The sequence below is a fragment of the Hyla sarda genome, chromosome 5, assembly GCF_029499605.1.
Source record: "Hyla sarda isolate aHylSar1 chromosome 5, aHylSar1.hap1, whole genome shotgun sequence".
Classification (NCBI taxonomy): domain Eukaryota; kingdom Metazoa; phylum Chordata; class Amphibia; order Anura; family Hylidae; genus Hyla; species Hyla sarda.
In genome coordinates, this window is record NC_079193.1 from 103,723,688 (window position 1) to 103,746,953 (window position 23,266).

Genomic DNA, 23,266 nt, shown 5'->3' on the forward strand with positions numbered 1-23,266 from the left:
TAAGTCAAGGGTGCCAATAATTTTGTCCAGCCCGTTTTTGGAGTTTGGTGTGACATTATGTCCAATTTGCTTTTTTCCTTCCTTTTTTGGTTTAGTTCCATTACACACAAAGGTAATAAACATGTGTATAGCAAAACATGTGTTACTGCAATCCTTTTCTGTGAGAAATACTACATTTTCTTGAACAATTTCAGGGGTGCCAACATTTACGGCCATGACTGTTGGTACATACCTTATAGAAATAAAGCGTTCGAAAACAGGAGAAAACAAATGTGGTTGAAAAAAAATTGGCACTGAAGGCACACAAAAAAGTTGTAGGGGAAATTTTTTTATATGTTTAAAAAACAAACAAAAAAAACAAAACAAAAAAAAGCCACATAGCAGCAAAACTGGAGACAGAGACTTATTGCCAAAGAGTAAAACTAACCCCAAAATGTTCTTGAAGTTGTACTCCAGGGGAAAACTAATTTTTCTAATAAACTGGTGGCAAAAAGTTAAAACAGATTTGTAAATTACTTCTATTTAAAAATCTTAATCCTTCCAGTACTTATCAGCTACTGTATGCTCCAGAAGTAGTAGTTCTTTTCTGTCTGATCACAATGTTCTCTGCGGACACCTCTGTCCTGGTCAGAAACTGTCCAGAGCAGGAGAGGTTTGCTGTGGGGATTTGCTCTCTTTCTCTGGACAGTTCCCGATATGGACAGAGGTGCCAGCAGAGAGCACTGTGGTCAGAAAGAAAAACTATACAACTTCCTCTGGAGCATACAGAAGCTGATAAATACTGGGAGGATTAAGATTTTTTTTAAATAGAAGTAAATTTACTAATCTGTATAAAACTTTTTGGCACCAGTTGATTTAAAAAAATGTATTTTCCACTAGGGTACCCCTTTAAAATTGATAGTAAAAGTAATGAGGTAGGAATTATATAGAGGGAGATGAGGAGAAGAAAAATATATTAAACATTTTTCTCCACTGTATTCAAATTAAACTACAGTAGGATAAAGGTAAACTCTGCCTTTACATGCCATCTGTCTGTCTAACCCAGGAAGAAGAAGTGCAGCACTACCTAAAAAGGAGTTAAGTAACGTAGACAGACCCTAATTTATAATATTTAAGTGACAGGGTCTGTTCCCCATGACTGGTGCATAGCAAATGTGGTGTCAATCAAAAGGGGTCAAAAATGACTCTGGTAACAATAGGCCTGTTTATTTACCCCCTAAGGATTTGTTTAGCTTTAAAAATCTTAATCTTTCCAGTACTTAGCTGCTGTATACTACAGAGGAAGTTCTTTTGTTTTCTAATTTCTGTCTGTCTGACCACAGTGCTCTCTGCTGACACCTCTGTCCATGTCAGGAACTGTCCAGAGCAGAATAGGTTTGCTATGGGGATTTCCTCCTACTCTGAACAGTTCCTGAAAAGGACAGAGGTCAGCTGAGAGCACTGTAGTCAGGCAGAAAATAAATTAAAGAAAATAACTTCCTGTGGAGTATACAGCAGTTGATAAGAATTGGAAGGATTAAGATTTTTTAATAGAAGTAATTTACAAATCTGTTTAACTTTCTGGCACCAGTTGATTAAAAAAAAAAAAATAAAATAAAAAAGGGGGTTTTCACCGGAGTAATCCTTTAAGGACCAGGCCAATTTTCGCTTTTGAACTTTTTTTTTTCTCCTCCTGTTCTAAAAATCATAACTCTTTAAATTCTGAACCTACAGACCCATATAAGGGATTGTTTTTTGCGTCAACCGTACTTTATAACTTTATAATGACATCACTTATTTTATAACAATCTGTGGCGAAACAAAAAAAAATTAATAAAATTGTTGGGTCAAATAAAAAAAAAAACAACAATTGGGGGGGGGGGGGGCTTCCGTTTCTACGCAGTGGACACCATATCTTTAGGTCCATATGATTACAAAGATACCCTATTTATTTAGGTTTTATTTTATTGCTTTAAAAAAGTTAGTATGTTTAAAATTGTCATCTTCTGACGCCTATAATTTATTTTTATTTTTTCGCCTACAGGGCTATATGAGGGCTCATTTTTTGCGCCATGGTCTGCAGTTATTATTGGTACAATTTTTTGCTTTTTATCGCACAATTTTGGACTTTGGAATTTTTTTTACATGTACGCCTTTGAATGTGCGGCTTAACTAACCTTATATTTTAATAGTTCTGACATTTACGCATGCAGAAATACCACATTTAATTTTTATTACATAATTTTATTTAAAAATGGAGGGTGATTTAAACTTTAATTAGGTGAGCAGCTTATTCACATTTATTAACTTATTTGTTAACTTTTTTGTTTTTACTTTTTTTTTTAGTCCCCATAGGGAGCTATACCATGCAAGCTTGCAGAGCCCGCTGGGGACATCAGAGCATCAATCGGACAGCAAGGAGGCAGGTAAGCAGGCCTGGCTCTATAACTAGGCGGCCAGGTCCGCAGACCGGGGTGGGGGTTTTGAAAATTTGCTGCCCTCTCCGGTCTGTGTCCGCCCGCTCTGTCTGACACCCATCCCCCCCCCCCCCCCCTGGCGGCGGGCACGGCAGAGTACCTTGGTGGGTGCATCTGGTCAGGTGGCAGCGGGATTGGCCGCAGCAGCACAGCAATCATCTTCATTGCTGCCTGCGGCTGTACTGCTTCTCCGTAGCCCTTGGAGCGCAGGGGAGTCACGTGTGATGTCATGTGCGGCGTCATTCCCCCTGCGTCTTCACGCTGTAAAGCTGGGAGCCCGGCACTGCTGCTGAGCGCGGGACGGATCTGCGTGTGATTAAGGTAAGCATGGGCTGCGGAGTGTAGGCTGAGGAGAACAAAAGAATAAAATTGGCGTGCGGGGGGGGGGGGGGGTTAGGAGACTGAGGAGAGGTGGGTGTTGTATATGTATTATTGATGGGGGGGTAGGCTGGGGGTGACCAACAAGGAGGAAGGGGTGTATAATTATGATTGATGGGGGAGGCTGGGGGGTTACGACCAAGGATGAGGAGGGGGGTGTGTGTATATTTATGATTGATGGGGGGGGCCTGGGGGGTTAGGACCAATGATGAGGAGGGGGGTGTATATTTACGATTGATGGGGGAAGGCTGGGGGGGGGGGTTGGGACCAAGGATGAGGGGGGGTGTATGTTTATGATTGATGGGGGGGAGGCTGGGGGGTTAGGACCAAGGATGAGGGGTGGGGTATATATTTATGATTGAAGGGGGGGAGGCTGGGGGGTGTTTGTGAGGATAACAAGGATGGGGGGGGGGGGTTTGGGGAGGTGTGAGGCTGAGGAAACCAAGGATAAGGGGGAGGTGCATATGCATGATTGATAGATGCAGGGTCCAAAGAATATGGTATAAGTTATAGATTGTGGGGGGGGTCCGAGCGCTGGGACCCCCGCGATCTCCAGTACAGGCCTTGGCAGTCAGCTGGAAAAGAGGTATGCCGACCCCGCACGAAGTGCCGGTCGACACACCCCTCCGTATACTCCATAGAGATACATTGAGGGAGCGTGCCGACCATGGCTTCCTGTGGGGGTCAGACGTTGGCTTCTGGCATACTGACTGGGCCCCCGTGCAGGAGATCGTGGGGGGTCTCAATGCTTGGACCCCCCCCGCAATCTATAACTTATCCCCTATCCAAAGGCTAATCCAAAGACTAATGGCAGTATTATGTTTAGGGCATAGTGCATGGTAGAATTATATTCAGGGCACAGTGTATGGCAGTATTATATTCAGGGCAAAGTGTATGGCAGTATTATATTCAGGGCGCAGTGTATGGCATTATTATATTCAGGGCAAAGTGTATGGCAGTATTATATTCAGGGCGCAGTGTATGGCAGTATTATATTCAGGGCGCAGTGCATGGCATTATTATATTCAGGGCGCAGTGCACGGCAGTATTATATTCAGGGTGCAGTGTATGGCAGTGTTATATTCAGGACGCAGTGTATGGCACTAATATATTCAGGGCACAGTGCATGGCATTATTATATTCAGGGCACAGTGCATGGCATTATTATATGCAGGGCACAGTGTATGCCAGTATTATATTCAGGGCGCAGTGTATGCCAGTATTATATTCAGGGCGCAGTGTATGGCACTAATATATTCAGGGCACAGTGCATAGCATTATTATATTCAGGGCACAGTGCATGGCATTATTATATTCAGGGCGCAGTGTATGCCAGTATTATATTCAGGGCGCAGTGTATGCCAGTATTATATTCAGGGCACAGTGCATGGCATTATTATATTCAGGGCACAGTGTATGCCAGTATTATATTCAGGGCACAGTGTATGCCAGTATTATATTCAGGGCGTAGTGTATGGCAGTATTATATTCAGGGCAAAGTGTATGGCAATATTATATTCAGGGCAAAGTGTATGGCAGTATTATATTCAGGGTGCAGTGTATGGCAGTATTATATTCAGGGCGCAGTGCATGGCATTATTATATTCAGGGCACAGTGCATGGCATTATTATATTCAGGGCAAAGTGTATGGCAGTATTATATTCAGGGCGCAGTGTATGGCAGTATTAAATTCGGGGCGCAGTGTATGGCATTATTATATTCGGGGCAAAGTGTATGGCAGTATTATATTCAGGGCAAAGTGTATGGCAGTATTATATTCAGGGCGCAGTGCATGGCAGTATTATATTCAGGGCGCAGTGCATGGCAGTATTATATTCAGGGCACAGTGTATGGCAGTATTATATTCAGGGCGCAGTGTATGGCACTAATATATTCAGGGCACAGTGCATGGCATTATTATATTCAGGGCACAGTGTATGCCAGTATTATATTCGGGGCACAGTGTATGCGAGTATTATATTTGGGGCGCAGTGTATGCCAGTATTATATTCAGGGCTCAGTGTATGGCAGTATTATATTCAGGGCTCAGTGTATGGCAGTATTATATTTGGAGCTCAGTGTATGGCAGTATTATATTCGGGGCGCAGTGTATGGCTGTATTATATTCAGTGGGTTCAGTGTGTGGCAGTATTACATTTAGTGGGTGCAGCGTGTGGCAGTATTTTATTTAGGGCACAGTATATGGCAGTATTATAATGATTATTGTTGTCATACAGAGGATGAGGATCTGCTGACATAGTGAGGAGACAATGAAGTTTGGGCCTCAGACTCTGCAGAGAAGATGGAGTTGGAAGAAGACCTGGCGTCTGGACCAGAGAAAAAGGAACGGCAACAGAGAAGACATCACTCAGGTCAGTGTTATCATTGTGTATTCTCCTGACTGTCCCATCACTGCTGTAATTTGTAAGTTCTGCAGTGATGATGGGGACACCGTACTCCAATCTGTGGCCTTCAGCTGTTACAAAACTGCATACTATAATGCCTGAGGCTCCAGTCATGATGGGAGTTGTAGCTTTTCAACAGCTGGAGAGCAACTTGAAGCGAGGTGATTGGTGGAGGTCCCAGCATTCAGACCCCACCAAAAAAAAAAAAAAGATGGACTGCGCATTCTTAAATGTCAGGGTGTATTTTTGGCCCTAGTCCAAACCCCCTTAAAAAAAGTCGCAAATTAAAGCCAGGTCAGACCTGGCTTACAAAACGTGCTGTAGCATTTTAAGAAAGGTGCGCAAAAAGTCGCAAACTGCTACTTTTTGTACAACTCTTTGTGAAGCTCCGCTCCCCGGCCAGCTGCCTGCATCTACCTCCCACTGGCTAGCTGGTAGAACTAAAACTCCTAGCATGTACTCACTGTGAGAGCATGCTGGGAGTTTAGTCTTCCAACAGCTAGCTGGCAGGTGGGAGATGCGGGCGGGGGGGTGTGGCTTTGTTTTTCTACTTGAGGATTGGGGGGGCGCCAAAATGGAGCTTCGCTTGTGTAGCAAGAATTCCTTGCACCGGCCCTGCAGGTAAGGGCCCCCCCCTTCAGCTGATCGGGACATTGAGATTTCAATGCAATGGTCCAGTGATTTTTTTTTTTTTATATTTCAGACTCAACGATCCACTGATTGTGGCATCTAAAGGGTTAATGCCAGGCATCTGCCCAATCAGCGATGTCCGGCATTAACCCTGGGTCCTGGCTGCTGATAGCAGTCAGGACAACTGCATATGTTGCATATGCAACAGCGGTAAACGGACCAGGGTGTACAGGTAAGCCCTGCGTCCTGAACGGGTTAACCTTTATCGTATGTAAATTGAGTGTTTTCTAAAAGATGCTATATCGTAGGACTATGGCAATACAGATTTTTTTTTTTTATATATTTATCAAAAAAGGTCATATGTAAAGAGAACCTACAGCTTGTCCCACAAAAAAATACAAGCCCTCACACAACATGGTTGGCCGAAAAATAAAAGCATTATGGCAATCAAAATATGGCAACACAAGTTGTGAAAAGGAATAAAAACAATAAAAATTGTGTGATCTACATAATTGTACCAAACTGCAACTGCAAAAATGTATAAAAACTGATCAACAAGTCATATGTACCCCACAATAGTATCAATACAGCTCGTTCCGCATAAAACAAGACCTAACACCAAATATGGTGCTTGATAAGCAACCTAATAATAATAATTAAAAAAAAGCCCCAAAATCTATGTAGCGCTCCTTTTGCTGAATTTGAATATTCATTGGTGCTGGTCACGTGAGCGCTTGCGCCTGCTGAGCGCTCACATGACCAGTGCCAATGAATATTCAAATTCACCCGGTGCGCGTGCCTCCTGTGTGCAATTCAGCGGGGACAGAAGAGGATCTTCGGAGGGACACAGCTCCAGACTACAGGTACGTATTTAACTTATTGTTCCCTCATCAGTCTCTTGTTCACCCACACTGTAACCCAGTGTATTGGGTTAAGCGTTGGTGAACAGAATGATTGTTTTCCTTTAAATCATCATTACTGTATGCCTTTTTCATAAGTCATTTTGTACCTTATGATCTGTTGTAATTAAAGCGGTATTCTTCCTTCCGAAAGTTGTGTTTAAAGGGGTTGTGTGCTGCCCTGACTTTCGGAGCTCCGCTCACAGCGTCCGGAAGTTCATTACTCCGAACGCTGTGTGCGGGCCTCCGTGTTCTCGGCCGCCAGGCGTGACGTCACGCCCGGCCCCTCGTGACGTCTCGCCCGCCCCCTCTACCAAAGTCTATGGGAAGTGGGCGGGCCTCTGAGGCCGGATGAAGTGGGTTGATCCCGCGAAACTACCGATGTAGCCTCCAAGCGCTCCTAGAAGATGCCGATCCCACCCGTGTCCCCGGACTCCAAGGATGAATGACCGTAGCCCAGCGATGAGTGCATACTACCTTTTTTCTTTGTATAATAAATTTAACATTTAACAATGGAAACGGATGACCCTTTAATGTCATCCGTTTGCATCTGTATGTTTTTCAATCCGTTTTAGATTTTTTGACCCATTATTACTTCTGAGCATGCTCAGAAGAGGTGTAAGCCACCAGGAAGTAGCCAGACAAAAATAAAAAACAGACAGTAAAGGACACAAAGGAATGAAAAACTGATGCAAAAGAATGACACTTAAATGGCATCCTTTTGTTAATATTGTCCGTTTAGCAGCAATGACAGGAGATTAACCTAGCCTCAGTAAGCAAACCCCTGTAAGGTTTTGAAATGCAAACCCACCCCCGACACCCTGTTAACTGTGGCATATCATTATGGTGTATGTAAAATAAGATCCTATCCACAACACCTCTCTACCACTCTATGTTAGTGCTAACAGAAAAACAGAGGCACGACCAAGAGAAATTTCAGTAGACTTTTATTGCTTTCAATTAACTTTTTTCTTTTTAACATTACAAAATATAGTTTGTATTTGTTTCTAAGTTTTAAAACAGATTATAAAGGCAGGGTTTTCACATCCCGGAACAAGAAACTCACATATTTGTCATAAAAACTAACAAAATATAATTTATGGTTTTGGAACTTGCTTTGGATTTTGTTACAAAAAGAAAGAAAAAAAAAAAAAAAAAAAACTTTTTTCAATACAAAAAAACAGGCATAAAAACCTGGTACTGTGCTTTGATAAAGTTCATCAGTATAATAATTACTAAAAAATATCTGGCTATGTTCAGTTAAGTTAACCAAACAATGGAAGATAACACAGTCATATTCAAAATATTAAAGAGAAAAATGGGGGGGGGGGGGGGGGGGGGAAAGGAAATTGTCTTGTTTTTACTGTTATGTGAAATAGACAGAAGCTGCAAATAAATTCTTACATGTTTCAAGTTCAGAACATATTAAATGCATCAAGTCTCGTACAAACTCATATATATCACCCATTTAATCTGTATGCTAAAAATATAAAAAATACTTAAAATAAAAACCGTCTTTAGTCTCCTAACATACAAGGGGCGTTGTAAAGTGTAAACATAACACATTATGTATTATTCCAACCAGGAAAGAGTACAGCCATTCACCTACTTCATGTAACCATTAGGGACCATTAACTTTAGATTGGATGTCTAAATATAGGAACATAAATGCAAATACTTCTACATATGAATGACTGAAGTCAGCAGCCTTTTTGGCTTACATTTTATATACGATATTGCAAAACAAAATGCCCATCTAGCAATCTTGTGAACCTTGTGAATATTATTTTGTTTTGGGCATCAGTGGAGCACAATATATTAGATCCATGTCTCAAGTTACAAAAAGGAAATAACTTCACTTACTGAGTTGAAAGGTTAAAAAAAATAATATCACAAAGCCAACATAAAACCTTACAATATAACAACAATTATAGCAAAGATACATAATCAACTATTTTCCTGCACAAAGTACAGAACATTTATATGGACAGAAGAAAAAGAAAAGAACTCTAACTGAACAAAATAAAAAGTCATTACACTCATTATAATGGAGAATAATCACTGAAAAACGTTATTGTATTTTACAGATCAGTTATGTCATTAATTTTACCATTGTTACTTTTTCATCAATAAGACAGTGGCTGAGGTGCAGTATGTAGGTTACAAAAATAATTAAAAAACTTTGCTACTTTTCTAGGAAATTGCATAAACTTCTATGAGTGAGATGTGATGGAAACAGACAACGTGGTTTGTCCACAATAGCACTAGCCCAAAACCTTTTTAAACCGGGTTACAGTGAATGTCCAATATAAGACCATTATTCCTTGCATCTGAATAGGTCCATAACTATGTGCTGAATAATTTCTTTATATCTTAATAGTGAATAATATACAGAGGGAGCGACGAAGGCTCTGTTTTGCGGTATCACCAATCGGTCATGCCAGGCTTGACTAAGCAGTGATACCGCGAAACAGAGCAGTCGTTGCTCCTTTGGTTCTGGAGGAACCCTGGTTTGTTTCTGTCTCCACGTACCTGATGTTTGCCCCAAGATGTACAGTAAATAATCGCACAAGAACTGGGGTGAGTGCTATGTTCATTTTTGTCCTCTCTGCCATATGTTTCAAGCTGCCGAACTGTACTTTTGAACACCTCGCAGGTATTGTTTCACAAGGACCAAGCTGACATCAAATGTATGTGTCTCCCAACTCTTATCCCTAGTGCCCAGAAGCTGTCATCTGTCTTTTTGGTATTTATAGTGAATAAAGTGGTCTTTTTTCCCCCCCAAGATAAAGCACTACAATTTATCTGCATTGACAAAGAATGAAATGACAAAATTCTGTCGGCATGTATGTGAATTCCAAGAACTTACAAGATATCATTTATACAATAAGCTCCATAATAAGACGAGAGGTAGTAAGTGCCAAATCTTCCCTTATATGACGGCTGCAGACCGCCAGAATGGTATCATAATCTATGTCTATGCAGAGAAGTTAAAAAGTTGTTCAGCACTAAATGTTGGACCTTAAAAAATGACAATGATAAATGGTGGAGCTTACCTTTTGCTGACCATAGACATATCATGGTTGTCAGACAAAAAGAGCTGGGTTCAGCAACTAATGTCAATGAGCCCCTTAACCAATAAGCATACTTCTACAGTTTTGCCTCATCCACAGCTGCAAGATACCTCTTTTGCCAGTTATACAGAAGGGAATTTATTTAACAATTTACTTTAGTTTTGTGTGTTAAGTGTAGGGTCACACGTAGCGCATGTCACAGTTCGCAAAATCCACTGCACAGTAGGAAATACGCTGCATATTCTCCTATGAACAGACACACAGAACTACCCGGTGGCAGACCTGTATGCGCAATGAGGTTTGGAGGCGAGACAGCGCGTCAGTCACATTGGAACGATGGCCCTGCCTCCTAACCTCACTGCGTACACAGGGCTGCCGTAGCACTGTATCTACTTATAGGAGAATACGCAGCGTATTTTCCACTGCACAGCATTGCACTGCACAGGTGTGTGTGACCCATCCCTAAAAAGTCACAACATTTCCTGCATCTAACATTTTGCAACCTTTTGTAACTTTTTATAACTTTTAAATAGTGATGTGAAAAGTAGATGATTAACTCTGAGGCAAGTGAATGGGATAAAGAAATTAGATTCCATCTTCATTAAATAGCTTAGGGTACCCTAATAACCCACCTTTTTTGCAGTATCTTGATACAACCTTCCATTCCTGATATATGAGTGTTTATAATTTGTCTGACAATTGAGGGAACCTGTGAGATGGGCGTGAACTCAATTTTAATAAAGGGAGTGAAGGGCGGGATTATACAATCAGGGGGTGTGTATTAGGCATATGTGCTCCTCAATGTACAACATTCACACCCCCTGACTGCATAATCCCACCTCTCATTCAAACAAGTTGATACTCATTTGACTGATTCCCAGAATGGTCAGAAAAACTATTATCCCTCATCTCTCAGGGACAGATCGGTTTGTCAAGAAACTGCAAAAAGGTGTGTGATCAGGTCACCCTAAGCTATTTAATGATATTTTACTGCACACTAAAAGGTACAATGCAATAATTAAATAATCAAAATGTCATTCATAAGGTGTCCACAGCCATTCATTTCTACAGTCACATGTGGGGAAAATGCAACAGAATTGCTGTGCAGAAGATCGTCAGCATTTACAGTACCAGCAAAGTGGATGATAGTCCATAAATCTCAACCATACACTGCGAACAAACCTGCAGCAGAAAGTGATCTGCAGAAAAAGTATCATCCACAGGTTAGGAGGAGATGAGTTTAGATCAGGGGGGGGGGGGGGGGGGGGTGGCGGGGGGTGGAGAGCCGGAGATCATCAAAAAATTACCTATTATTTCAATAAAGATTTTCCCCCCTAATTTTCCATATTCCATCTATATTTTAAAATAGTCTAAAAACTGGCAGTTTTATTTTTGCTACTACTTTTTATACTTGCATATACTTCCTGTTCCCATAAAAATGTACCGAAATAAGAAAAGAAAAAAAAATATATAAAAAAAGGAAAGAAAAAACAAAAAAGGAAAACAAAACAAAACACAAAAATTTTTGAATCCCTTTTAAATCATCACAATGTCAATTGTAGTATAATTTCTGCTGCAGATTTATCAAAGATTCAAAATCTACAATTTCTGCAGAAAAACTGGATCTGCATCACAATCTGCAAACGGATTACTATTTGTTTCCCCCCAAAAACTTAAAGTAACGCACATACAGTAGCAGGGATTGTATGCATCACTGCTCATTACTATACAGGATCAGATAATTTATTCCTGTATTTCCTTTATCTAGTGCGCTTTTCCACCAGGTGTGGCTGTAGCCTAATGTTAAGCTGCAACATGTCCCCATAATGTGTTTGGAAAGGAGGGAGCCCACTGTTTAATACACGGGCACGTCTTTTACACAACCTACAAGACACATGATAACACTTATTCACGAACATGTAAATAGCCCTCTAAAAGCAACAAGATTTTCTGAGCAAAAGTCTCTATAGATGCATTGTTGACAGGAAAACTACAATTAAACTATTGAATGCATAGTAACCTGATAGCCACATCCTGAATCCATACAGATAACACTGTCAAATCAGTAAAGGAAATAAGGATTCACCTATGTAGAGTGTGTGTTCTTTTTTTAAACACAGAGTTAAGTGCCAGTAAGGTCCAGCATTGATTGTTTTGTTACAAACATGCTTTCATCTTTGTCCTCCAAATTGGAGAAAACAAGATAGAATGAAAAGTGAAACCACTGCTCCAATGCCATTAGAGGTTTCGCTCTTAAATTGTTACTTATAAGACATTTGGAAAAGGAAGATCTCGTTGTCCACAGAAGTACCAGCATAATTGCTAAAGCATCAGAGTTTCTTCAACTCTGAGTTCAGAATGCAGCCAAACTCACGAAAAGGTGCAGTGGAGTTTTCAGATTGAAACGCAAATTTTATCATGTTACTTCAAGACTAACTAAGGGTTGCACTATACAATGCCCATCATCTCCGCATCCTGTGAAAGCATTACACATGAGCAGCTGAAATTAAATGGCCACATCATTTCTTTGTAGCAAATTTGGCAAAAAGAAAGATTATAGGTCATAAAATGGGACCTACGAAGCACTGATGTGGCTTATTGCACAAACATCCTGAGTTAACCGACTCATGTCAAACATTGGGATATAGCAAAGTGTGTGCGCCTGCCTACCCATTAGTTGTATCAGACATACAGGGAAAGGCTGCTTTATTACAGCTATTCTATCAAAGGCAGGAAACTAAAGAATGAGAAATATTCTGCATCTCAAATACTTCTTATGGCACTAATTCACAGAGTGACCAGGTGGTGATTATCATGTGTCTGAGGTAACTGGCATCTTACAAATGTGTGTACGGGTGTGGAACGCCAAAGCGTGTTTTATAGGCAGTGACTTCTACTTTGTCAGGAACCATTTTTTTTTTCTCCAAGTGGGGAGAAATTAATTTTCCTATTATGAAGACTACTTGCTAATGACATGAAAATATTAAAATATTGAAAAAAAAAAAATATATATATATATAAATATATATATATATATATATATATATATATATATATATATATATATATATATATATATTTAAAAAAGTAAAAAGCAAACAGATTTGCATTATTTTTCAACATAGTAAAATGGGATTTCTTTAGGGAACGTATGGGAATGACAAATGGAGAACTTTCTGATGGCTTTGTTCTAATACTATTGCTTGATGACAGGTTATTAAATATACAATAAAATCAATTAAAATAGGTTTATAAAATTCCTATTGAATAAATAATTGCAGAGTGATCATCCTGTGCCATATTACAACTGAGACAGTTGCTTTAGATCCTATACAGTATTTACAGTGCTAATAATTTAGGAGGTGCACGTACAGTATTCTGGAAATGTCTTTGCACTCTGATGGTCTGATATACACGTGTGGTACCATTCATACACATGTCACACACACACACACACACACTCTCTTCTTCTTCTTGACACAGCTCTATAGGGAGGTTTCAGCATCCACGTATTTTCGGAAACTTTCATCTTCTAGGGTGATTTTCACACTAACTGGTTTGTCAGGACTGAAAAAAACAAGAAAATATAAAGTATAATACATTTCCATGACAAAAAAAAAAAGTCTGTCAGTTAAGTTGTCACTATTAAAAGGGGGTGTTCCCATTTGGAAACAAGGACCGCCATCCGCCTAATGGTCTGTCTGTGGCTGCTGGAAGTGGTCAAGCTGAAAACAGCAGTTTAGCAGCCCTATACAATTTGCATAACTCAGATTGACTTTAATGCAGGTTGCAGAAACTGGGTAGCAACAATATTTATGCTGTTTACGTAACTCCTATTGAGTCCGGGAATTACAGAAACTGTGTAGAACAGCTGTTCAGACTGTTTTTGGCTTCCTGACCACCTTTAGCAGCCATAAACAAGCCAGAGGGGTCCAGTAAGCCCTTAAAGGGATACTCCGCCCCTAGATATCTTATCCCCTATCCAAAGGGGACCCCCGGGATCTCCGCTGCGGCACCCACCTGTCATTACTGCACACGACATACTACATACAGGGGCCGGAGCATTGTCACGGCCCGCCCCCTTAATGCAAGTCTATGGGAGGGGGCGTGATGGCCACCACGCCCCCTCCCATAGACTTGTATTGAGGGGGCGGGCTGTGACAGCTCGATGGGGTGGAGCAGTGACATAACGGCAGCAGGAACCCAGCGATCTGACATCTTATTCCCTATCCTTTGGATAGGAGATAAGATGCTAGGGGCCGAGTACCCCTTTCACCTAAAGGTAAATGAGAATCTCAGAAGTGGGACCTGCCTAGAGCAGTGTTTCCCACGTGCAGTCCTTAAGTATCCCCAACAGGTCATGCTTTAAGGGTTTCATTAGGTGAAATAATTGTGCTGATGCATTGACCTGTGAAAGACTAAGGATATCCTGAAAACATGACCTGTTGGGGGTGCTTGTGGACCACGCTTGAGAAACACTGCTCTAAAGGATATTTATGGCATATCCTATGGACATTCCATAAATGTCCCAGATGGGAATACCCTGTTAACACAATAACCAGTGTGACCAAATATAATCAGTGTCCTTCATATACAAACGGACCATGTATCGTATTACATTAGAAATAAAGACAGTACTGAATAGATCATTAACGGTTAAAAGTCACAGTATAGTGGCACATGCAATATTTATTTTATTTTTAGGTTGAGAAAAAAGTTACCTTTAAGAAAACATCAGAAAATTACCCATTGTTTAAATCTTATGTTAAAATATTAAACCTGTTTTGGTTAAAAATACTGACCAAAATGAGGACCAAATACTGACTGAATTATTATGTGTACACCCAGCTTGACAAAGAATTTTTGCTTCCAACTTCCTGGCAACAGGTTGGAAAAGTTCCTTTCCTTCAGTAACACAAAGCCCTTGTGCAAAAAGCAAGGTACAATAGCCTCCCAAGCTTTGTGTTAAAGAACTGCACAAACAAAACTGCATAAAATCAGGAGTGCAAGACAATAAGAACCATTGTTACGTATCTTAGTAGAGAAAGCCTTTTTCTCCACTTACTCACCATGTTCACAAAGCAGAATTTCTAAGTGAAATTCCTCCGCAGCAGTGTCCCATTAATTTCAATGGGATTCTGCTATGCCATGCAGAAACCTCTGCCCCCAAAATCCCAATTTCAGCATCCGCCGAAACGTGTTCAATGTTTTTGCAAGTTCCACTTTGGTAAGCATTGCCATCTATGAAGACTGCGCATTCCTGAGCAGTCCTAGTGCTGCCAGACAATGCAAATGTGCAGAATGTCCGCCTTGAAAACAGGGCAGACAGATGGCCTTTCTCCACCATGGCAGCCAAAATATAATCCTCAGAAAGACAATCGATAATAACTTCATATAGTGTCATGGGCAAGTACTATATATATTTTTCATACGGTAGGAATAAAACATGTTTTAATATGACCGTGAAGGGTAGTGTATTTAAAACTAGATCTCATAAGATTTTTGTATGCACAAAGAATGTTTTAAATACACTACACAGCTGGTTAACACATGTGGCATTGTTAGAGAAGTTTTGTTAGTTGTGAAGAACACATACATTTCATGCATAAATAGGTTTTTGGCTATAAAACCCAGTGTTTCATATGTGGAAGGCTACTAAGCCATACTATGAACATACAGAGAAACACAGCAATATTTGCCTTCAATGACATGAAAGTCCATGCCAGTGCAAACAGGTACTCTGCATGCTAAGAACAATTGTATCGATGTAGAACACTGAGGAACATGTATATAATTTCCTATACCATAAAATAGGTGCGTTCGACCTTATACGTCATGCTGTATTTGGTGTATTTAAGATAATTGTACAGGTTTACGCACGTACGTACTTAACGATCCCAAATCCAATGACACTCTACATTCCACTGCAGAAAGATTGCTTTTATGTACAGACATGCAGTATTTTATGGACAGTTAAGGGCCCATGGAATTGTGTGTGCTGTGGGCACCACCAAAATAAATTGGCGCTGTAACCGGGCAAAATAAATTGGCGCTGTAACCGTGCAATGTTCCCACAGACGTCAATGTTGTCCACACAGAATTTGAAAGAATGAAGAATTCTTCTGGTGAATCTTGGAATCTGAAATTTCTGCAGTCGGCACAGTACAACAGAATCCCACAAATGGGAGGATGCTGCAATGAAATTTCCAGAAATTCTAATGGGAATGGGCCCTAAGAGTATGTTCAAACACTGATTTTCCACCATGAATTTCAGCAGCAAAATAAGCATGATTTATATGCACAGATTTATACATGTCCCTTTGTGTTCAACAAACGGTTTCACTTACCCATACTTTACATCATTGACAACACATGAAGATTTTACATTACTTTGACAACCTGTCAGAGACAATTTTTTGTTAGCCTAACTGTCGGGGTGATCAATATAGGAACCAAACTAATCTGCAATAAAAATGTAATATACCATGTGGTTTTCCATAATGTAAAATCTTGTCAAAATCAGTTTTATCCTCAAAACAGATTTATCTGTATCAGAGTAACTCATACTTGTGAGTTTTGTTAACCTCTCATGAACACTGCTTTCAGTAGCCACACAAGCCTTTTATGCAGTGTGCATGCAGAGAAACAGTTTTTTTTGGACTTTATCTCCACTTATAAAAATGTATTTAGGTACAGTACCTATTAAAAATAATAGAAATAATAAAAGTCTGATAATATAAACAACAAGGCAGGAACAGTGCTCGGCACAGCTGAACATCAGCAACACTTGTGCAGGCAAGATAAATGGATACCGATGAGTAGGTTCATGCCAGTGTGGGGAGCTCAATTCTGGAGTGTAAGTCCATCAGTACAACAAATGAAAGAAAGTTCAAGAATGGCACTCACCCATGGGGCGAAACAACGGTGAAGTTTATTGTGCAAAAGTAGACATACAGCGATGCAGCATTGTGGGAGAGGGATGCCGAGAGGGACGCCGTGGCAGAGGGACGCTGTATATCTACGTTTGCACAATAAACTAAGAGTGCCATTCTTGAACTTTCTTTCATTTGTTAAAAGTCTGATAATGATTGCACATCATATATATGACTCGATCATGATCCTGTGCCTCAACATTTGCTGCCCTACTAATAAGAAGAGCTGTTATTAATGGATAGGTGATAGCTACCTCTGGTTAGGCCTGGTTACTTTGGCATTTTCAGGATTCATTGAAAGAGCCTTCCATTGTGCAGTTTTTGCCATCTCATCTGATATGTTTACAACCGACGGGTCAAGGCTAAAGAATAAACATAGGTTGTGGTTAGTCGCTGCTTCTGCAAAAGCATTAATGTAGTTACTTGGTCATCCTAACTGAAAGCAACATTGGTTTTTTTCTGCTTCACTTTTTCAGTAGCAAAGAAAATAATTAGAAGAATTTTCCAGCATAACAAGGAAAGGTAAAAAAGATTATGCAAAATGAAACAAATGCTTAGTATTGGTCAATTTGAATGTATGAACTTTCCCACAATATACCTTAAAGGGGTATTCCGCCCCTAGACATCTTATCCCCTATCAAATGATAGGGGATAAGTTTTCAGATCGCTGCGGTCCCGCTGCTGATCGCTCTGCACGTAATGATGGGCAGTACAGAGGCCGGAGCATCGTTACATCACAGCCCCACCCCTCGTGACGTCACGGCCCGCCCCTTTCAATACAAGTCTATGGGAGGGGGCGTGGCGGTCGTCACGCCCCCTCCCATAGACTTGCATTAAGGGGACGGGCCGTGATGTCACGAGGGGCGGCGCCATGACGTCTCGCTGCTCCGTCCCCCGTATCGCCCGTCATTACGCACAGAGCGAACTCGCTCTGTGCCGAAGCGGGGATCCCGGGGGTCCCCAGCAGCGGGACCGCGGCGTACTGACATCTTATCCCCTATCCTTTGGATAGGGGATAAGATGTCTAGGGGCGGAGTACCCCTTTAATAGTGTATTCAAAACACACAGGATCAGCTGGAAATTTGAAGTTGTAAAATTTGCAGTTACGAATCCGCAATTTCTGATTTTACTAGGCGATTCTTATGTTTTTTTGACTGCTTTGTAAAATCAGCAACTGCGAATCTGTGTGAATACACCCTTAAAGGGGTATTCCGCCCCTGGCATCTTATCCCCTATCCAAAGGATAGGGGATAAGATGTTAGATCGCCGGAGTCCCACTGCTGGGGACCCCGGGGATTGACGCTGCGGCACCCCGCCATTATTACTGCACAGAGCAAGTTCGCTCTGTGCGTAATGACGGGCGATACAGGGGCCGGAGCAGCGTGACGTCATGGCTCCGCCCCTCATGACATCACGGCCCGTCCCCTTAATGCAAGTCTATGGCAGGGGGCGTGACGCCCGCCATGCCCCCTTCCCATAGACTTGTATTGATGGGGGCGGGCCGTGACGTCACGAGGGGCGGAGCCGTGACGTAACGATGCTCCGGCCCCTGTATTGCCCGTCATTACGTGCAGAGCGATCTCGCTCTGCGCAGTAATGATAGCGGGGTGCTGCAGCAGCGATCCCCGGGGTCCCCGGCGATCTGACATCTTATCCCCTATCCTTTGGATAGGGGATAAGATGTCTAGGGGCGGAATACCCCTTTAAGGCATATCAGGCTTATTTATGAGAAAAAAAAATGGAATAGATGACAATCAGTCAGGTCACTGCAACTATCTGATGTCTGCACTGAAATCATGTTCATAGGAATCTGTTTACTGGAATAGAGCTGGCATGTTTCCTTGCTTTACATGTTGGAAATCAGCTGTATTTTTGTATAAAGAGCTGGATAACACAAAGAACATCTTTTTCGTCGTGAAAATTAGCAAAGATCAAGTCTTATTAATCTTGTATTAGCTAAAATGTATCGGACGCCATAAGCTGAATTCAGCATGCAATACAGTCCTATGTGTCAGCAGACTGAAGATTTGTCTGTGAGCTAATACCAAAAACCAGTCAACTTTACTTACACCATACAAAGATTTCATCATCACTCAAAGTTTATATTGAAAGATGACAAATTCCATCAAGTGCAATATGCAGTACTAACATAGGAATGACAATTTGTACACGAGAGTGAACATCCACAATTTAACCAATAAAATCCTGCAATTAAAAGGGAATCTGTTAGCTTTAGATCATGCTCTGAGCTAAAGAGTCAAAGAGGCTGTGCTGAGCTGCAGGATGCATGACACCTCCCTCTCCCACCCCTCCATGCCTTGATTGATTGACATGCCACTGCTCATTGCTGAAAGACTAATCCTGCACGTCAAATCTGTTAAAGCAGGGAGGGGTGGGGGAGGAGTCAACATCCTGCAACTCCGCACAGCACAGCCTCTTTGACTCTTGAGCTCTGAGCATGACCTAAAGCTATGGATTTCTGAGAGAGCTTCAAAGCTACTACATGGACAGGGTTAAATCATAAATGCGGTGGCTTTAGAGATTTGGATCTCTATTAAAACACAAAGCTTTAATGTTAAAATCTAGAATATAATATTGAACGTATAACAGCATGGCCTCAAAGCTCGTTTTATAGACTTGTACAGGTATTATTACAATACCCGCAACATGGAGTACCAAAAACATGTTTTTTGTAATATTTATATTAAAATGCACTCCCACAAAGACCATTACACTTCATACCTGTATTTCAAGCTCTTCACTGGGATCTGGAGAAGGTTTCTGCCCTCATAGGCAAGCTGTACATTTTCACCATCATCGACTTCAAGCATTCGCTCAGCTTCCTAAAAACCAAGGACATGAAACTTACCATTTCTTTAGATTTCTCAGCCCAGTAGCATTGCAGATATTTTAGCATGACAATGCATTGGTTTGTCTAACACAGCTTGTTGTGGCATGCTTTAATGCAAAATGTTCAAAAACATGCTTTAAAAAAAAATGTGAACATCGAAAACCAGGAACATACAAACCCCAAACATAAATCAAAAACAGACTAAACATACCATGATTCCTAAGGTCTTCCTATAAGATGCCATACTCATTATATAAATTAACAATTACCACTTAAATAATCTAATTTTGCGCTACATTAATGATTGCTGTGCTACATAAGTTACAAGAGTTTTCTGGAATTTAGTACAGAACTTTTCCTAACCCCAGCAGCCACCTTACTCCAGAGAAAAGTGCTATTCCTGACAGTGCAGCTTTAAATAATACTGCACCTGAATGCCATTCACTTAACCCTTTAAAGGGAACCTGACAGAGTTTACCATATATAATGTGTGGCAAAATTCTATGTATGGTAAAATCTTCTTCCTTAACATGCCTGGGAGACTTTCCTGCCGGCATTGATGGTAAAGATATGAAAGTAGACAAAAGATGTATTCCAAAATATATGTATGTAAATTTACAACAAAAAGAATTATATGAGGCTAAGTCGCTTTATTATAATATATTTATTATAAGCCCTTCAGTCATTTTTTATTTTTTTTGCTAAAAAGGGAGTGTGGCCTTTTACAATTGGTATTCTGTCAGCCTTTTAATGACTACTTGACTTAATGCTGCACCAAAACTTGCATACTGCACATTGATATGTGAAAATTGGTACATACAACCCAAAGTGTCTAAATGACAAGTTTTATGGCTTTAACAGACCAAAAAGGTTTAGGCTAAAAACCCACAGATTATAATAATAATGATTCGCAAAGCACATTTACCCAAAGTACTCAAAATTACAAAAATCATACATTTTTTAAAGTACATTAAGAAAGCAAGTTAATTATCCACGACTACTTAGCAATTCTCACACATTACTTGTCATTCATATTACATACCTCGGCTGAATCATCTTCAATCTTCAAGTTTTGTAAAGGAGAGAGGAAAAGGAAGGTCAAAGCCAAATCACTCCTTTGCAAAACTAATAAAATACCTATAGTACAGATGCAGCATACTAGACCGCACAATATCCTAGGGAATTACAGCTAACAACTTCAGAGGAAAGCCCGGTTTTTAGTATGGGGCACACAAGTTAATGTTTTCATTATTTAGATTTGTACCTCCTTCTCTTTTTTCTTCTTATCATCTTCTTTCTTTTTCTTACTTTCTGGCATCAGATCATCCAGCCAGCTCAATTCACGCTTAGTAAAACAGAAATCTAAAAGTTTGCGGATAAAGACCAGCGCAAGAACCTTGCAAGGAAAAAAAAATAAATGGAAAATTAGAGAAAAAATTATAAATAAAGTAGTTAAAATACTGAAAACAACACTTACCATCATAGGGAATACTACAGCCGCTGCAGATGCTTTGATCACCCACAACAACACAAGACATGTCAGCTGTATGACAGTAAACACGTGGACTTTCCAAAGGGGAACATAACGCAGATAGATCAGGTCTGGCTGATGTTTGGCAGGCATTGCAAACAGCTTGATACGATCGAAAAACTGCAAGTCAAATGTTGACAGATTGGTTTAGTATTCAACAGATAGATTAAGAGAACTTTGTTTCATCATGTACATTATATGGCCAACATGGGTCCTTAGTATTATGGCACAAGAAGTACAGTAGTCCCTCAAGTTACAATATTAATTGGTTCCAGGACGACCATTGTATGTTGAAACCATTGTATGAGACCATAACTCTATGGAAACCTGGTAATTGGTTCTGAAGCCACCAAAATGTCATCAAAAAATAGGAAAAAGTGAGGATTAAAAGATAAATAAGTAGATAACTAATATAGATAAAGCAAATCCTTACATATAAAAGAAAGAAAGATCTGCTGGGAGCTGTAAATCATTGTCTATTTCAGTGTTTCCCAACCAGGGTTCCTCCAGCTGTTGCAAAACTACAACTCCCAGCATGCCCAGACAGCCGAAGGCTGTCCGGGCATGCTGGGAGTTGTAGTTTTGCAACAGCTGGAGGCAACCTCTTTGGGAAACACTGGTCTATGTAGAGGACAGAAGCTTCTTCAGAGACCTGTACAGAACACGCAATGTCCTAAAAAAAAAAAAAAAGGAAAATGGAGCCGCCCTCACCTGATGCCCAAAGGAGCAGCTAACCCTGGCACAGGTAAAGAGTACAGAACATTTAATACCTCCCTGTACTGTAGGGGGCGCTACCAGACACCAGTCAGTGCATGCACTTTAGGAATACACAGGTTTTACCAGTGAAATATCCATTCTGATTAATCAATTCTTCCAGCCATTGATACATTTCGCAGATTCCATAGCATTGTATGTGGAGTCTGGTTTCAAGTTACAATGGTCCAAAAAAGACCATTGTGTGTTGAAACTATTGTATGTTGAGGCCATTGTAAGCTGAGGGATCACTGTATAGCTGTGTTCCCATATTTGTGTTTTTACTGTGTTTCATTGTTTACATAATGATATCCTGAACTGTCTGTACGGGCTTTACAATGTGTTAGCATTGCCTGACCGCATCAAGTCGTTTATAACAAATGCAGACAAAATCATGTTGTGCTGGCTGCTGCTCATAAATCTAAAAAACGCATGCACTTTTCTAACTGCATTTATGACTGCAGTTCACAAACGCAAAAGCGAAAACACAGCCTTGAAATAGATGATGGAATTAAAAACACTTATGCTCTGTCAATTTAAATGCTAAAAATAAAGATCTAGTAATAGATTTGCCAATTATGCACTGGCGGCAGCAGCTTCTGTTGGCAGGTGATGTTAGGAACCAAAGCTCAACAAGAACAGGAGAAACACAGAACATCCCTCACTTTGTAAGAACTGCTGAACAACATTACTAAACAGTAGTAACTCGTATATAACCTGCTCCTTTCTTACATTAAAGTTTTTTTTTTACAATAAGCCTAATGGAGGGACAGCATACCCCAAGGTTGCCCTCTGAAAAACACTGAGACCTTAAGGGGTTAACAGTTTTTGCACTTTCGTTTTTTCCTCCTTTTTAAAAATCATAACCCTTCAAATTTTCCACCTAAAAATCCATATGAGGGCTTATTGTTTGCACCACCAATTCTACTTCGTAATGACAGTCATTTTACCCAAAAATCTAGGGCAAAAAAAAAATAAAATCATTGTGCGACAAAATTGAAGAAAAAACGCAATTTTGTAATTTATGGGGGCTTCTGTTTCTACGCAGCGCATTTTTTGGTAATAATGACACCATCTCTCTTTATTCTGTAGGTCCATACGTTTAAAATGATACCCTACTTATATAGGTTTGATTTTGTCTTACTTCTGGAAAAAAATCATAACTACATGCAGGAAAATGTATATGTTTAAAAAATTGTCATTTTCTGACCCCTATAACTTTTTTATTTTTCCGCGTATGGAGCAGTATGAGTGCTCATTTTTTTGCGCCGTGATCTGAAGATTTTAGTGGTACAATTTTTGTATTAAATCAGGCTTTTTGATGGTTTTTTTATAAATTTTTTCAGGATATAAAAA

General features: G+C 40.3%; 1 protein-coding gene and 1 long non-coding RNA gene across 17 annotated transcripts in view; one reads left to right on the forward strand and one right to left on the reverse strand.

The window, feature by feature from the left end:
• Positions 1-23,266, forward strand: part of LOC130273367 (uncharacterized) — a 50,996-nt gene that overhangs the window by 12,877 nt on the left and 14,853 nt on the right. Inside the window, exons 2-3 of the long non-coding RNA XR_008843969.1 lie at positions 2,335-2,405; positions 17,252-17,297. This is a non-coding gene — a long non-coding RNA (uncharacterized LOC130273367). The remainder of the gene's footprint in view (positions 1-2,334; positions 2,406-17,251; positions 17,298-23,266) is intronic.
• The window catches only part of SLC4A7 (solute carrier family 4 member 7), a 154,083-nt gene continuing 143,749 nt past the window's right edge, over positions 12,933-23,266 (reverse strand). For 4 of the 16 annotated variants that reach the window (XM_056520039.1, XM_056520034.1, XM_056520033.1 and 1 more), the window contains exons 23-28: positions 21,104-21,277; positions 20,891-21,022; positions 20,669-20,689; positions 19,518-19,618; positions 17,030-17,137; positions 12,933-13,410 (exon numbers count right to left, since the gene is read on the reverse strand). In XM_056520039.1, the coding sequence (XP_056376014.1) occupies positions 13,329-13,410; positions 17,030-17,137; positions 19,518-19,618; positions 20,669-20,689; positions 20,891-21,022; positions 21,104-21,277 (618 nt within the window). In that variant the 3' untranslated portion in view covers positions 12,933-13,328. The remainder of the gene's footprint in view (positions 13,411-17,029; positions 17,138-19,517; positions 19,619-20,668; positions 20,690-20,890; positions 21,023-21,103; positions 21,278-23,266) is intronic. The other 12 variants (XM_056520045.1, XM_056520043.1, XM_056520041.1 and 9 more) reach the window with 5 other exon arrangements.